The sequence below is a fragment of the Hemitrygon akajei genome, chromosome 16, assembly GCF_048418815.1.
Source record: "Hemitrygon akajei chromosome 16, sHemAka1.3, whole genome shotgun sequence".
NCBI lineage: Eukaryota > Metazoa > Chordata > Chondrichthyes > Myliobatiformes > Dasyatidae > Hemitrygon > Hemitrygon akajei.
In genome coordinates this window covers 75,583,545-75,601,503 of record NC_133139.1, presented here as the reverse complement: position 1 = coordinate 75,601,503, position 17,959 = coordinate 75,583,545, and the positions used below count along the sequence as shown (strand labels likewise).

General features: G+C 43.0%; 1 protein-coding gene across 4 annotated transcripts in view; it reads right to left on the bottom strand.

The window, feature by feature from the left end:
* LOC140740410 (hepatic lectin-like) overlaps positions 1-17,959 on the bottom strand; it is a 67,256-nt gene that overhangs the window by 10,337 nt on the left and 38,960 nt on the right. For 2 of the 4 annotated variants that reach the window (XM_073069548.1, XM_073069547.1), the window contains exons 3-7: positions 13,500-13,574; positions 10,308-10,364; positions 8,544-8,615; positions 7,296-7,441; positions 2,654-2,763 (exon numbers count right to left, since the gene is read on the bottom strand). In XM_073069548.1, the coding sequence (XP_072925649.1) occupies positions 2,654-2,763; positions 7,296-7,441; positions 8,544-8,615; positions 10,308-10,364; positions 13,500-13,574 (460 nt within the window). The remainder of the gene's footprint in view (positions 1-2,653; positions 2,764-7,295; positions 7,442-8,543; positions 8,616-10,307; positions 10,365-13,499; positions 13,575-17,959) is intronic. The other 2 variants (XM_073069550.1, XM_073069549.1) reach the window with 2 other exon arrangements.

The window sequence follows — 17,959 nt, the reverse complement described above, 5'->3', positions numbered from 1 at the left end:
CAATCTGATACTGTGACTGTTGTGGTTAGTGAGAATGAGTTTGATTTAACTAGGAACATGATAGATGATTCATCTGAATTTCATTCTAAATCCAACATTGTTTCTGTTAGGTTACCAAATTCAACCATTCTGGAAAATGTGGATGAGAAACTAGCACATTTACAGCTAGAGCAGAAACAACAGATGAAGGAATTAATTTTTAAATATAAGGATTTGTTTCCAGATGTTCCGAGAAGGACTACTATAGCTTCACATGATGTAGATGTTGGAGATGCCAAACCTATTAAACAACACCCATATAGGATGAACATTGAAAAATGTGAACTTGCTGAGAAAGAAATTGAATATATGTTAGAGAATAATATTATTAGACATTCTAACTCGAATTGGTGTTCGCCATGTGTTATGGTGCCAAAGCCAGATGGTAGTATTAGGTTTTGTACGGACTATAGGAAGGTGAATGTTGTAACGGAAACAGATGCATATCCAATTCCTAGAGTAGATGATTGTGTAGATAAAGTTGGAAAAGCAAAGTTCCTTACAAAGATTGATTTATTGAAAGGGTATTGGTGTGTTCCATTAACGGACAGAGGTAGAGAGATTTCTGCATTTGTAACTCCATCTAGGTTATATGAATATAACGTTCTTCCATTTGGGATGAAGAATGCCCCAGGTACTTTCCAGAGGATGATTAACTCTGTGATTCAGGGATTGAAAGATACTGATGCTTATATTGACTATTTAGTGACAGGAAATGATACTTGGGAAGAACACATTATTGCGGTGGAGAAATTGTTTGGAAGGCTTTCAAAAGCTAACTTAACTACTAATTTAGCTAAGAGTGAATTTGGACTTGCCACTCTGACTTACCTTGGTTATGTTGTGGGTCAAGGTAAGGTAGCTCCTGTTCAGGCAAAAGTTCGGGCAATTTTAGAGATTCCCACTCCAACGGGGAAAAAACTCTCAGAAGATTCTTGGGAATGGTAGGATATTATCGAAAATTTTGTAAGAATTTTGCTAATGTTGTCCTTCCATTAACTAACCTTTTGAAGAAGATTGTGAAGTTTGTGTGGACAGTGCCTTGTCAAGAAGCTTTTGAAAAATTGAGAAAAATGATATGTCAACAACCTGTGTTTAAGGCACCTGACTTTGAAAACCTTTTTCATTAGCTGTAGATGCTAGTGATGAGGCTGCAGGAGCAGTATTAATGCAAAGGAATGAGGGTGATGAGGTTAATCATCCAGCAGCTTACTTTTCTAAGAAATTTAATAAGCATCAAAGAAACTATTCGACAATAGAGAAGGAATTGTTATCTCTTGTTTTAGCTTCAGAATATTTTGAGGTATATGTTGGTACAACTCAAAAACCACTTATTGTTTACATTGATCATAATCTGTTAGTTTTTCTGAGTAAGATGAAAAACAAAAACAGAAGATTATTAAATTGGAGTTTGATGTTACAGGAGTACAATATTGTGATAACTCATATTAAAGGTAAAGATAATGTGGTTGCTGATTGTCTATCTCGATATTGAATGTACAATGTAATTTTTTATATGGAGTGGATATTTTAAACAATTGTAACACTCCTACTGTATTGTGAGTTGTAAGATGTTATGATGATACTGTATTGTATATTGTGTATGTTATAAAATCTATACATTTGATTTTCTTGTAAATAATTTTTAAAATATTTGTTGTTGTCAGACCAAAAATGTTTTTTTTGGAGGGAGGTGTTACGTACCCGTGACACGTGACAGTGGTACCCTTGTCCCGTGACGGGGGTTGAAGCTATACTGGACTTGAGGTAACGGTCTTGTGATGGTGGAGTGACGTCATTTTCCCGCCAGTAGAGGTCATGTGACAGGTTTTATTTACAGCATATAAAAGGAGAACCCCTCCCTGTGAGGAGGGGCAGTTCGTGGCTGGATTTGCCATGTTGACTTCATGCCGCTGCGTGATTTAATGTTATGACGCAGTTTAGTTGAAAGATGAAGTTTTATCTAATGCCTAAAGTTTAAAAGGTCATTGCCAGCAGTTTCTTTACAATACTGCTAGTTGAGAATCAGTGGAGAGTGAAGATCGGAGTTCGGGAGTTAAAGATCGAGGAGAATCGATTTCGACGGTGAAACAGGTTCGACCTTGTTTGATCCTTATTCGAAAGGAATTCGTTGACTGTTCTCATGTTAATCCCTGCGAAATAGCAGAAAGGATTGGCAATAGTTCTGTAAAGGAAAGGTCAGTGCCTTTAAGCCGTTTCGTTTCATTTCGTAAATTCTTCGTGGGAAAAAGTTCGATCTTGGGAACCGAAACAACACGACGTGAAAGAGAATTTAAATCATCTTAAAAAGTCTCTCCCTTAAACGGACTGTGACCATTCTGTACTTTTGGCAATACTACTTTGAAGAACTGTTTTTGCAACATCGCTTTAAGAACTGTCTAAGCTTCATTGCTTTAAGAACTGTTTAAGCTGCCGCACAGCAGCTGATTTCCGGTTACGTTAGTGTTTTCTTTACTTTTGGGGGGTTTATTTTCAGTGTTTAATAAACGTGTTATTTGTTATAAAAACCCCTGCCTAACTCATATATTCATTATTGCCTGAATCCGTAACAATTCAACGCCAGAGAGGTGGGACAAACTAGAAATAAACTCACGTTGAAGAGGAAGAATAATCGGTTCCGTCCACCCAGCGCCAATCACCTTCAGACGCAGTATCACTGAGGCCAATCCAGTAACGATTTTGAAGGTTCCTTGTCAAAAAGTCCTGCCATGGAAACGGAAATGCCTCATTGCATGTAGTACCAATAATTAATTTAATAGTATTGACCAACTCCGTAGTTGATGTACTAATAAACAAAGCCCAAATACTCACTTCAAAGCAGATAAATGGCCTAATGAAAGTGCGTGAGAATGACACTGGATCGTCTTTTTTTAATACTTTCTCCTTGGGTGCGTCGTTGGCAGCTTCAACAGCTCAAAATTTCAGTGGCAATGACAGGAGAAGAAGGCATAATTTAGCTAGCCTTTCATAGCAGTGCTGAGACACCGAATTTGTCTTAAACGGACTCCAGGCGGTCATTTATCTTACATCTCCAACCCTTCCACCAGCTTTGCTTTGGCTGTATTTTTTCTGAGTTCCGTGGAAGAGTTCCTGTCCGGAACCATTACTGAATTTACTTTTTCACACATGCTGTCCTTTGAGAGCCTGTATGTAGAAAAACTAAGGTACTAAGACGCTACTTTTGAAGTCATAGCTTTGAGAAATTAGGGGCGTTTTTGAAGTCCCTCGTGTCCCCTACGGCTGCTGGTTTTCTCCCTGCAGTTTTACCAGGAATATACACATTATAAATGTTCTTTTGAAGCCCTTCAAATAAATGAATGTATCAGAGCTACTGATAAACTTTTGATTAAGGAATCTGCTTTATGCTCTGGTGCTGAATTTCTTGTGTAGTTTTGGAGGTGGAACGGAAGAGAGGATTATTCTATCACAAACCTGTTTTGTGTCTTTGTATGATGGCTTAGAAGAACAAGCATAATTTTTGCAATGCTGTCAAAACCATCCACGGCCCAATAAATCAATGCGTTACTCCCCGAAAACAGCAGATGGTCAAACACTTCTGAAGAATCAGAATACCATTCCACTGAGGATCGCTGAGCATTTTAACACACTACTTAATCAGGATTCTGACGCAGACCCCAGCATCCTGGACGAACTGCCTGAACTTCCTCCTATCCACGACCTCTGTCTACCACCAAACTTCCAGGAGGTTCTATCAGCTGTCCATTCCCTTAAGAACAATAAGTCACTTGGCACTGAAAATGTCCCTGCCGAGTTACTGAAGAACGGAGGGTACATGCATATGCGCACCCTCTACCAGTACATCATCAAGACATGGACTGACAAGAACATCCCACAGCAATGGAAAAATGCAAACATCGTTGTAATTTATAAGAACAATGGTGACAAGGTCATCTGCGGCAATAGTTGGGGCATATCACTCCTTCCTGTTGCTGGAAAGGTCCTGGCTAAGGTGATGCTTCAGAGGCTCATCAGCAACATCACCGAGTCAATGCTACCTGAATCACAGAGTGGAATTAGGAAGAACAGAAGAACGATCGACATGATCTTCACAGCCTGGCAGTTTCAGGAAAAGTGCCAGAAGCAACATCAAGACCTGGTTATGGCTTTGTCAACCTCTCCAAAGCAGTCGACACTGTGCAAAGTGAGCTCTTATGCGATGTCCTCCTCAGATTTGGCTGTACCAATAAATTTGTAACATCCTCCGCCAGTTCCATGATGGGATGACTGCTCGGGTGACCATAGGAGGACAAGCGGCCGAGGCCTTCCTTTTACGCACAGGGGTGAGGCAGGGGTGTGTGCTAGCGCCAGTGCTCTTTAACATCTTCCTCTTGTGTGTTACCATACTTCTCCACAACGAGATTGAGGATAGCAGCGGTGTGGCAGTGGACGTCAGATTAGATGGCAACGTCTTTAACATCAGGAGGCTCTGGGCAACCACCAAACTCCATAGGGAACAGGTCCTGGAGCTGCAGGATGCAGATGACTGTGCTCTTGTGGCTCATACTCCGGAGGATCTTCAGGCTGTCCTTGCTGTGGCGGTGAGAGCGTACAGCAGGATGGGGCTGACCGTCAATACCACCAAGACAGAAGTGCTAGAGTCCCACCCACCCTAACTGCCTTCACTGTTGGTGATGAAAAGCTGTCAGTAGTGCCATCTTTCAAATATCTGAGGAGCATTCTCTCTGAGGATAGTGGCATGGACAACGACATCCAGAGCCGCATTAAACAGGTATCAGCTGGCTTTGGGAGACTTCGGCCTAAAGTCTTTCAGAACAGGAGCCTTCATCCTTCCACAAAGGTCGCTGTATACAAAGCGGTCTGTGTAACCACCCTCCTTTATGGTTGGGAAGCTTGGGTAACCTACAGCCGACACATCAAGACCTTGGAGCATCTCCACATAATCTGCCTTCAGCGTATCCTCGGAATTACATGAGCAGGTGCCTCACACTGAAATACATGTAAAGACCAACTGCAGAAGTATTGAGGCCAGGACCACCCAGCGTCAGTTGCAGTGGCTGGGCCATATGATAAGGATATACAACATAGAAAATAGAATAGTACAGCACATTCCAGGCCCTTCGGCCCACCATGTTGTGCTGACCCTCAAACCCTGCCTCACATATAACCCCCCACCTTAAATTCCTCCATATACCTGTCTAGTAGTCTTTTGAACTTCACCAGTGTGTCTGCCTCCACCACTGACTCAGGCAGTGCATTCCATGCACAAAGCACTCTCAGAGTGAAACACTTTCCTCTAATATCCCCCTTGAACTTCCCTCCACTTAACTTAAAGCCATGTCCTCTTGTACTGAGCAGTGGTGCCCTAGGGAAGAGGCGCTAGCTGTCCACTCTATCTATTCCTCTTAATATTTTGTACACCTCTATCATGTCTCCTCTCATCCTCCTTCTCTCCAAAGAGTAAAGCCCTAGCTCCCTTAATCTCTGATCAAAATCCATACTCTCTAAACCAGGCAGCATCCTGGAAAATCTCCTCTGTACCCTTTCCAATGCTTCCACATCTTCATGTGGATATCCTCATATCCCCATGTCGGCTACCCCGCAGAGTGTTACACGGCCAGCTTCATCGTGGTCGATGCTCAGCTGGTGGGCCGAAGAAGCGCTATAAGGATCAAGTGAAGAATGAGTTAAGGAAGTGTAAAATCACACCTGAGGAACTGGAGGATGTTGCTGCTGACCGTAACACTTGGCGAGAGCTGTGTAGGGATGGGGTTCGTATTCTGGAGATGGAAATAGCAACCAGAAGACAGCAGAAGAGAGCCAGGATAAATGCAGCCATGGTTGCCGTCACTACCCATCCACCTCCCCCCCACTGTCACCACCACTACCACATATACACGTCCCAACTGCAATAGAATTTGTGGGTCCATGAAAAGGACTATATTCTCATCAAAGATCTCATCGTTATGGTGTGCACTTCGTTATCGGATTCCGATGGACAACAGAAGAGAAAAGAAGAACAAGAATAGAATACATAGCCTCAGAGAGACACCTTACATCCATTATACAAAAATGCCTTGTGTACGATTTCCTATTCGGAGATGACTCCCAGGATGTTGATTGTTGGTGGAACTAAACAAAGAGTCTGTGTCTGCTCCAACCATAATTCAGTCTGTGAATACTCGTGCATCACACCGTTTAATGTCAAGGAAAACTGAGGGAAGACCCTGGCTCGGAATACCAGTTGTTAAGAACTCTCAGGTTTCTTTTACTGTGGACTATCGCTGGAAGAGCGCCTAAGTAAGGCGGGACTATGACATCAGGGACAGGCTTCCGCTGTCTGTACAGATTAGAATACATAGCCACACATAGGGAGAGAGGGGGAGAGGGGGGAGAGAGAGAGAGAGAGAGAGAGAGAGAGAGAGAGAGAGAGAGAGAGAGAGAGAGAGAGAGAGAGAGAGAGAGAGAGAGAGAGAGAGAGAGAGAGGAGAGAGAGAGAGAGAGAGAGAGAGAGAGAGAGAGAGAGAGAGAGGGGGGGGGGGGAGAGGGAGGGAGAGAGGGGGAGAGAGAGAGGGGGAGAGAGAGAGAGAGAGAGAGAGAGAGAGAGAGAGAGAGAGAGAGAGAGAGAGAGAGGGAGAATACAAATCTATAGAAGTGTTTTTTGGGATATCCTGTGGGACCACTCATGCACTCATGTGTTAACCCTTGCCTGGGTGTGATGTGTGATAATCACCAGAAGACAGTATCCCTGTTACAGGTCAATTTCGATAATATGTTGTTGTGGTTTTGGAACGACACGTCGGACAAGACCTAAGGCAACATTTGTCTCGTTTTACTAGTGTGGAACCTGTGGAATTCTCCGTACTTAACTTTTCTCTACGTTTCAACTTGAGTTAGAAATATTATAAGTAGATACTAATAAAGACAGTGGTTTTCAGATCAAACTCAGACTCCATGTGTAATCTACTGCTGCCAGTTGATTTCTAAAACGTTACAGTTCGTAATACAGTGAATTCGATTTTCAGAGGTTATAATATAAAAATGAATAGCAACTTGTTTAAATAAGAATGTATAAATAAATGAAAAAAGAGCTGTCATTGTTCGATACCAAAGATTTATCCAGACAGTGACTAGCAACAGCCCAGCACTTAGCTATGTATGGCTTCTCTCTGCTTTTGTGACTCAACGCCATCACGAAGCGAGGAACAATCAGAAGATGCTGGTCAGCTTGACCGTTCAAAAATAAAATCTCCTACCTGTTCTTCGGCATTGTTAATGACAACAAGATGGGCATCTACCGATTCACACTGTCTCAGGGCCTCTACCCAGGTTGATGTAGCTAAAGAAAAACGATAACAGCTATTCCTGAACAGAGTCCATTGCGTGGGACATCGTGGCTGATCTGTGAATAAATTGAAGTACTGTTAATGTCTAAAGCAGTGTGCTACTTTGAATGGACATATTTCAGGGATATTTGAATGCGGAGCATAAAAGGGAAATTCCTGAATGGATGAAGCCTAAAAAAGGAGGCATCCAACATTAATGACCCCCATCACCGAGAACATGTCCACTTCTCATTGTTACCATCAAGGAAGAGGAAAAGTAGCCTGAAGACACACACTCAACGTTTTAGAAACAGCTTGTTCCCCTCCGGCATTATATTTCTGAATAGACAATGAACCTACCAACACTTCCTGAGCAAATCTCCCCAGATTTTTGCACTACTTGTTTATTTTATGTTATAAATATATGCTTTTAAATGTATCGCTTTATTACCATATGTTACATTGTTCCACTACCATAAAAAACAAATATCACACATGTGACATTAATATAAAATCAGATTCTGATTCTGATTCTTATACATGGATGGACATATTTCAGGGATACTCGGTTGTGGAGTGAAAGGACGACATTCCTGAATGGATGATGCCTCAGAAGGGCGGCATCCATCATTCAGGGCCCAAATCACTCACAACATGTCCACTACATTTTGCTACCATCAAGGAGGAGGAGCAGAAGCCGGACGACACACACTTAATGTTTCAGGAACAGTTTGGCGCACTCAGCCATCATATTTCTGAACAGCCAATAAACGCACGAGCACTTCAACAGCAACCCCCCTCTTTTGTGTTATAGTTTAATTTATCGTCCTGTCGTATCAGGATCCCAGTACTGTTGCCTTGGGGGTTGATCCAGTGGAGTTGTTTCGGCAAAGCAGTTTGAAGTCCAAATGATATTTTTCCGAAATGGACGTTGCAGCTGATGATAATGGGAAAGTGTCGGAGCAAGATGGATGGAGAATGGGTATCAGAAGGGAAGAAAAATGCAAATGAACAGGAAACATTGGAGCAGAAGAGGGTTAGAGTATGATGTTTGTGGTATAGTTCTGGGTAGCCGAAGCAATTTTAGCAAACAACACCCCTCTGCTCTGGATCAACATTCGTGTAGGTTCCAGCTTAAAAATTGGAGATATATTTCCAGCTGATAACTTTTTAACTTACTGTCACTCTGGTGCAAAATATCGTTCTGCAGTTTGGTGATGGTGCCCTCCATCTTCCTGAAGTTCGCTGCAACTGAATGAGGACAACACATCAGATTCTGTTGTTTTCGTTCCCATCCAGCCCATGTCTAAGTCTCAAAGAACGACGACAATCGTCATCAATATCACTGATAATAAAATAAAAGGTAAAACTATGTTGCGCACAGTTATGTCTGGTATTGAATCAGTCCGCGAGAAAGACAGGCAGGCTCATTACATTCATTCGTTTTCAATGAAACTGGAGACATAAACCAGAATTGCGCCAGATATGTGTTTCCCTGAAAACACACACAATATGCTTGAAGAACAGGGCTGGTCAGGCAGTATCAGTCTGGTCAATGGAAAGGAATAAACAGTGAACGTTTCGGACCGAGGGCCTTCATCAAAACTGGAATAAACGTCCTGAAGTCACATAAGAATATGAGAGAGGGAAGAAAGTTGTACAAGGTGGCAGGTGATGGTTGAAACGAGGGGATTGGGAGGGGTGAGTAAAAGACTGGGAAGTTGATTGGTGCAAGAGATAAAGGACAATAGGAGGGGCAATCTGATCAGAGAGGGGCATAGAAGAAACAGTCCAGAAAAGAAACAGAAGGAGGGGCACCAGAAGGGGGCGATGGAGAGGTAAGAAAAAGGTGAAGAGAGTGAAACAAGAATGGGGAATGATGAAGAGGGTGGGTGTGCAATTGCGGAATGTTCGAGAAATTGATGTTTATGCTATCAGGTTGGAGGCTACCTACAACCTGAGTGTTGCCACATCCTGGAAGTAGAGGAGACCATGGACTGACATGAATTGGAAGGAGATTTAAAATGAGTGGCTACAGGGAGATTCGACTGTTTTCTGGTGGACTGAGCAAAGGTGATTGGCGAAGCGGTCTGCCAAACTATGTTGGGCTATACCAATGTACAGGAATCTGCAGCGGGAGCACCTGATCGAGTAGATGACCACAACAGATTCACAGCTAAAGTGTCACACCACCTGGAAGGGCTGCTTACAGCTCGGAATGGTAGTCTGGAAAGAGGGGTAGAGGCAGGTGTGGCACTTGTTCCGGTTGGAAGGGTAAGTTCCAGGAGGGGGATAAATAGAGAAAGACGTGTGAACAAGGGAGCCGTGTAGGGGCTATACCAACGGAAAATGGACAGTGGGCTGAGAGGTGTCAGGGAAGGATGTGCTTGGCGGTGGGATCCCGTAGGAGATTCGGTAGCTACAGAGAATTATGTGCTGGACCCGGAGAAAAAATGGGGTGGTAGGTGAGGACGCGAGGAACCCTCTGCCTGGTGGGTTGGCGGGAGGATGGGATGAGACAGATGTGCGTGAAATGGAAGAACTACTGGTGTGGGCAGTGTTGATGGTGGATAATACGCGACACAACGTTGGTGACTGACAGCAGATTCATACGTGGGATATGACTGAGAGCCAATTGCGGACAGCATTGTCACACAAAGATTTCGAGTAACGTCCTGATTAGGGTTGGAGCAAGGCAGCTGCTGTTTCTATAGGATGGGTAAATGGTGTTCAGTGAGGTGGGACATGTTGAAGTAAACATTGTAGTGACACTGACACTTCCCAATTATCTCTCTTTTCTTCCACTATCCACACGTGGAGACAATGTCCTCCAGCCTAGAAATCAGTTCGAGCCCGAACTGACGGCGGGACTCAGGAGGACAAATTTAGGATATGAACCATCTGTATGTGCAGCCATTCAACAAATTGTAGTTTTACACTCACCATCACTCTTCCACTGAGAAAGCTCATTCTTCACACCAGCGATTGACGTTGTTGTATCTGAAATGGAAAATAAATGTTCACCCGCACATAATCATCTAGTCATAGAGGGAAATGGTCTGCTATCCAAAATATTTAGTCATCATTATTAGGCAGTAGGACATTTTCAATAACAGGCATCTGGCAACAGAACCAGATTACACGAGTTCGATAATTCGTGGTTGCATACAAAACACTGTTCACTGCATTATACGTAATATGATAGTTATTGAAACGGATGGGCCGCTGATTCTGGAGGCTATTGTTCAGATATGGAAATAGCATTTTTGAAAGTCGGAAAGGCTGCCTTTTGCAATAAAAGGAAGATTAACAAGATAATTTCAGGGTGAGTATAAGAACTGTGACGGGCACTGGAGAAAAAACATTGAGCGACTGCCACACCAGCTGGAACGGAATAGGGCGAAAAACAATTAAGAAGAATATATCTCAAACAATTTGGGGGATTTGAGGAGGGAGGCATCTTGTGCATACTATAGTGCGGTGCTGAATCTACATTCAAAGCTGATGAAACAGCCATAAACCTATTATAACAGCCCTTTGGAACGTATTTCAAGTGAAGTGGCGTTATGCTGCAAATTTAGGTTTGCTATGTTGGAAATTTTTCTATCGTCATTGATAGGATGGGCCTGTGCCTCTTTTTCTATAGCGATATTCGATGGTTGTGCGACTTAATGTCGTTGGGATGTTAAACTATCCTTCTTCCCGTTAATCAGATTTCTGTGGCTCTTTCCTAAGACACTAATATATCCCAAGGTTGATTCGGTTCTTCTCCAAAACCTATAGCTCAGCATGCGGTGTCCATTTATACAGAAACAGTGAAAGATAGTTCCTGCCGTTTAAAAATAAAGACGTAGAATCTCTGCCCATGTAGAGCCAATGTAAACAACGAAAAGGAGAAATGTAAGTCTGAGATGCAGTCATTGAAATCTACTTTCTAACAGCTTCAGATTTTTTTATGAGCCCGGAGAATTTCCCCTTGTTTCGACTCGTAACTATTTTCCCGTCTTACACATCATGCGAGTCGTGTTTTAATTATTTTGCAAAACTGCACATCACATCAGCAGTATGTGCAACTATTTTAACAGCGAAATCAGCACAGATATTCTTGATATGATGAACTGATTGCTCTTTTTCTGTATTATATCTACTGTTAAGTGACGCAACCCGGTGATTCTGCAAGCTCTCATTCTCTGCGCACTCCTAATAGTGCTGCTCTTCCGCCAGTGACACTGACATTGAAAGAAAAACTTGTGACTCAAAAAGTTGAAGTGGTTTGCCTCTGCCATTCCTTAAATACTCCAGAACGTTATCAGCTTGGCAAAGTATGTGGAAAGTGGTGATTCTGCTGAATTGTATATGACTCCAGTTAAAACATTGTTTAGGCTTTGTATCTGCTTCTGCTCACGACTTTACTGACAGCGTCTGTAGAGCAATAATGTCTGCAGCCGAGATTCACCAACATTTGCGAGAGCTGGGAAGTAGTACTTCTGGAGATCAGATAGGCTGAAGTAACTTAGAAGTAATTTGCTGCAGATAATATGACATGACCAGGCGCTGGAGAGGTTTGACGTGCTCCGCCCATTCTGACTTACCTGTTTCGCACCTCCTGAAAGATCAGAACTATTAAAAAGTGCTAACAAGATAACAGGACCATACGCTGTATGGCAAAATTTAACCTTTCAGATTCAATTGCATATTTTACAATGGCTGACAGCAAACGTGCTTTCTATTTATCTTAATTATCGGCACATCCGCCATCTGTGAATTTAAGTCAGTCCTTCTGTCTCCATTTTACAGGCTGGCTAACTTGTGTTCCGTGTTTAGATGGCGCTGATGAATTACAGGGAATACATGGTTGCAGCAATCCAAACTATTCAGTAAGTTATGAATCAAACAATCCAAAACAATCACTGCAATCAATAGCCCGTAACTTCGCTTTACTATTACAGTTTTTGAACAACCTGTAGTTTTGCCGTGTGAATCCAGGCAAGTGGTGGACACGGGCCGAATCAATACGGCAGAGCACAGACGCGTGAGCGGGCAACAAACCAATGTATGGCCATTGCTAGTGCGGACTTGGAGGCGATACGAAGCGGCAGGACCCGAGCGCGAGGAATCAGCTGATCTTTGACCAATTTAAGTGTCGGGCCAGTTAGAAAAGCCAGGTACAGGCCCAGTCGAGATGAAAGGTCCTGGGCACGAGATCCTACCGATGCGCAAATACGGGATCTGAGATGGAAGAAAGCCACGCTGTTTGTTCGATATGAGCACCTGAACAACTTTGATGTGTGAATCGGTATCGGGGCGGGAGGAAAGGAAACGGTCGTGGTGCAGCTCGCTGCTCTCCAGAGTCACTCATTTATGTGCTGAAATGAAGCTACAGTATGTAAGTAACATGCTCTTGGATTGCCTGCAGTGATGACTGACTTCAGGCTGTGCACTGACTTCCGTGCATTTCAAATATGAAGGTTATTTGCTTTGATTTATTATTGCACAATTATTTTCTGTACGTACCATAATAAAAGTATTTAGGACATTTTAATCTTTGAAAATATCCACTAGCTCTGCATTACGCAGCATTTTATATTCTATGCCCACATTATGACTACCCACTTACTGCAATTAAGGGAGAAATTAAAACATGGGAAACGTATTAATATCGTCTTCCCATAGCCCTAGCCATGGCAGAATTCAGTCCATTGCGAAATATATTTGAACCTCAACATCACTCCTCCTGTTTCTCTGCAAACTGGAATGAATTTGTACGTGCCCACTCTTATTTCGCAGTACTAATGAATGGTACTCATCAACATGTATTTCTTGTTCCACCAAAATTATTGACATGTCTCTATTTCAATTTCTAACAAGTTCTGCTTTCATTTATGATTTTCAGCACTATCTCTCTTCTGCTTCAACCCAGTGTATTTGTGGAGTGATGTGATGTAGCTACTGTTGAAGGTAAAGAATGAGATATGTGTCTGGAAGATAAGCAAATGTGCCGGATTGGTCTGGATACTGCAGTTGGGATATATGTAGGAGTAGGCGAAACAACCTCACTCCTCCTGTTTCTCTGCAAACTGGAGTGTTTCATGTATTAAAATACGACAAAACAACTATCATAATTATTAAACTTACTCTTAGTCAGCTGCGAAATCTCGTCCTCAATTTTGGCGATGGAGCTCAGGGTCTGCTCGGAGTTTTTTTTTATAGCTGAAAAGGCAACACATCCGATCATGGCTTTTAGCTTACACGTAGATCATCCTTTCTTCAGACTACAATGGCTTAAAGAACTATGATAATCTTCATCAGTGTAATAGAGAATAATATAAATGTTCAACCATGTGTTGAGCACATCTCAGTCAGATATTGAATCCGTCAGCGAGTGAGACAGTCAGGCCCAATGCGATGTTATATTCTGAATTGAAAAAATTGATGAAAGGACAGGCGGAGTCATTCTTCAAGTTCAAGTTCAAATTTATTGCATTTCAGCCAAGCAGATGTATAGCGCTATATGAAACTTTGTTCCACTAGTGCCAGGGTGCAAAACCTTTGCAAAATGTTTGCAGGATTTGCTTCTTTTCCCTCTGTACATTGGGTGTTCTACATATGACAAGTCATTCAATCCTGACTTATTTTCGTCAACATCCTTTGAACGCTCTCCAATTTCAATACATCCTTTCGAAGATAAGGGGCCTACAACTGCTGACAAAACTCCAATTCAGGTCGCAGTAGTTTTTAGTAAAATCTCAACATTACATCCTTGATTTTATATTCTATCCCTCTTGAAATGAATGCTACAATGCATTGCCTTCCTCACCACATGTTTAAACTGCAAATTAGCCTTTAGGGAACCCTGCACAAGGACTCTCAAGACCCTTTACCCCTCGGATATTTTTTTGTATTTTCTTTCCATTTAGAAAACAGTCAAGACGTCATTTCTTATACCAAAGTGCATGTCATAGTCCGGTCAGTGAAATCCGCATTCTGGTTCACGGTCTGGTCCATGTTCCTTATCCAGGATTTCAAGGTTTCCACAGCTTCTGTTGAGGTAGCTGATTCTTGTTTGTGCTGGCCACATAAATAGCTTCAGGATACAGGCTTGGGCTGCTGGAATGTTCCTGTCCGTATCCCTTCCCTTCAACGTCTCCTGGATCGTCACCTCGCCTCTGCCTGGAGCCTGGCCTGGCCTCACCTCACCTCGCCTCTGCCTGGAGTATTGCCTCGCCTCGCTTCGCGTATGCCAGGAACCTTGCATCGCCTCGCATTCCCTCTGCCTCGAGCCTTGCCTCGCCTTGCCTGTAACTGTAGCCTTACCCGGTTTGGAACTGTCTGTCTGTGTCCATGCCTTGGCTAGGTAGGTCCGGCCGTTTTGCCGCTACCTAGCGTTGGGAACAGTCTCCTCGTGTTCAGCGTTCTGTGTTATGAGTCCTGGCCCTATGTCCTGTACTCAAGGAGGGGTCCCGGCTCGGTGTTCCATGTTCCTGTCTCTTCCTCGACCAAGTCTCTGGGTTGGCGTCATGTCCATGTGCCTCTCCCAGCACAGGAGTACCTTGCCCAGCCCGGTGCTGGAATTCCCTCGTCCTGTGCTGAGGTTTCCTTGTCCAGTTCAGGAGTCTCACGTCCAGCCCTGAGCCTCTCCTCATTCTGTAGTCACGTCTTGTCCGACAGGTTCTGGAGTCCGAGCCAGAGTGAAGACCTAGGTTCTGGGTCCTTGCCCAGTCTCTGCCTCGGAATCCAAGCCCAGGCTCCTAGTTCTCAGTTCCATGTTCCGATAATCTATCCTCGTCAGGTCCTAGCACAGGCCCGAAGTCCTTGTCTCTTCTGGGACCAGTGTCATGTCCAGTGTCCTTTTCTTCCCCACTGTCCTTGCTTCCTTCTCACGCCTAGTCCTGTTCCAGGTAGTTCAGTGTCTGTGTCTTGCTTTTGGGTCCAGGCCCAATGTCCTCCTTATCGCAGTGACTGACTGTAAACTTCTCGGCACTGTATTTCATCTGCCATTTCACTGATCATTCTTCTAATCGGGTTATATCCTTCTGTAGGCTTTCAACTTCTTCAAAACTAACTGCCCCTCCACTTATCTTCAATTTATCTGCAAACTTTGCAACGAAGACATGAATTCCCTTGTCCAAATATTTAACATATAACATAAAGAGAATCGGTCCCAACTCTGTGGAACACCACTAGTTACCGGTAGCTGACCAAAAAAAAGCTCGCTTTATTCATGCTCTTTGCTTCCTTACAATCAGCCACTGCTTTAACCGTGCTAGAATCATGTCCAAGGCTTTCTGAGAATCCAGGTACACAACATCAACCAATTCTCCTTTGTTCATCCTGGTAATTATTTCTTCAAACAATTCAACAAATTTCTCAGACAAAATATTCCCTTGAGGAAGCCATGCTAACTACAGCCTACTGCATAATGCGCCTCCAAGTACCACGAGAACTCTAATTAATAATTGACCCCAACATCTTCCCGAACACAAAGTTCAGACTAACTGACCTAATGTTTCCTACCTTCTTTCTCTCTCCCTTGCAGAACACTGGAATGATATTAGCAATTATCTATTCTTCTGGAACGATTCTAGAATCTAGTGATTTTTTGAAAGCTCATTACTAATGCCTCGTTAGCCATCTCGTTCAGCACCTGGACCAGGTGTCTTAACTACGTTCAGACCATTCAGGTTCCAGAGAACCTTTTCTCTAGCAATAGTAAGTTTTTACACTTCATGACCCCTAACACCTGAAGCAGCCACCTTAGAGCTAGTGTCTTGCGCAGTAAAACTGAAGCAAAGTACTTTCAGTTCTTCTGTCATTTCCTTGTCCCCGAGTACTACCTCCAGGATAATTTTCTAGTAAACAGATCTCCACACTCCCTTCCCATTTATACTTTCACTGAGGCTGTCTAGAAGAAGGGGCATAGCCGCCTCTATTTGCTGAGAAAACTGAGGTCCTTTAACATCTGCCGGACGATGCTGAGGATATTCTACGAGTCTGTGGTGGCCAGTGCTATCATGTTTGCTGTTGTGTGCTGGGGCAGCAGGCTGAGGGTAGCAGACACCAACAGAATCAGCAAACTCATTCGTAAGGCCGGTGATGTTGTGGGGGTGGAACTGGAGTCTCTGACGGTGGTGTCTGAAAAGAGGATGCTGTCCAAGTTGCCTGCCATCTTGGACAATGACTCCCATCCACTCCATAATGTACTGGTTAGGCACAGGAGTACATTCAGCCAGAGACTCATTCCATCGAGATGCAACACTGAGCCTCATAGGAAGGTATTCCTGCCTGTGACCATCAAACTTTACAACTCCTCGCTCGGAGTGTCAAACACCCTGAGCCAATAGGCTGGTCCTGCACTAATTTCCACTTGGCATAATTTACTTACCACAATTTAATTATTTATGGTTTTATATTGCTATATTTCTGCTCTATTCTTGGTTGGTGCGACTGTAACGAAACCCAATTTCCCTCGGGATCAATAAAGTATGTCTGTCTGTCTGTCTGTTATGTACCTGAAGAAATTTTTGACATTCTCTTTAATATTACTGGCTACCTTATTTTCGTGTTCTGATTTTACTTATCGTCTTAACTGTCCACTAATTTTTATTCTATTATGTGCCCACTCGTTGGCTTTTTTATTGGTGTTGACTTCTTTTTTGGCCTCGGTTGTGTCATCTTGCCCTTGGAATACTTCTGCTTTGCGAATGTATATGTCCTGTGCATTCCGGTTTGATTCTGGAGATTCTAACCTTTGCCACTCTGCTGTCATCCCCACCAGTGTTGTTTTCCAAGCAATTCTGTCCATTTCAGTTCCCAAGCCTCTGTAATTCCCTTTACTCCACTGATACATCTAACTTTATCTTGTTCTCAAATTCAAGTGTGAATTCGATCATATCATGATTACCTTCCCCTAAGGGTTCTTTCAAGTTATCCTCACCAATCAATTCCGGTTTTTGCATAACACCCAATCGAAAATAGCTGATTCCCTAGTGGTATTAACCACGAGCCACTTTAAAACCCAACGCAGAGACTCACAAGCAATCCCCCCTCCTGGAATCATGTACGAACCTGATTTCACCAATTCACCTGCATTTTGAAATCCTCGAGGCTTTTGTAATGTTGCTTTTTCGGCATGCAATGTCTATCTCCCAGAGTAATTTGTAGACTGCATCTTTACTACTGTTTGGGCGTCTGTATACATTTCCCATCAGGGTCTTTTTACCCCTGCAGTTACTTAACTCTTCCCACAATGTTTCAACACCGCCGAAATATATGATTCGATATGTAATGATTTGTAATGATATGATAATATGTAATGATTTGATTCAATTTTTTTAAACCAAAAAAGCAACGCCTTCCTGCGTGTCCTTGGGATACAATGGAGATACAATGGGATACAGCTCTCAGCAATAATCTCCTTTCACCTATGATTTAGTGATACCTAGGACATCATACCTGCCAATCTCTAACTGTGCTGCATGTTCAACTACCTCACTCTGCATACTGTGCACATTCAAATACAACACCTTCTGTATTCACCCTTTTCGATCTTGTCCGCCTATAACAATGCAGCTCATCCTGTTTACTGGAATTTTACC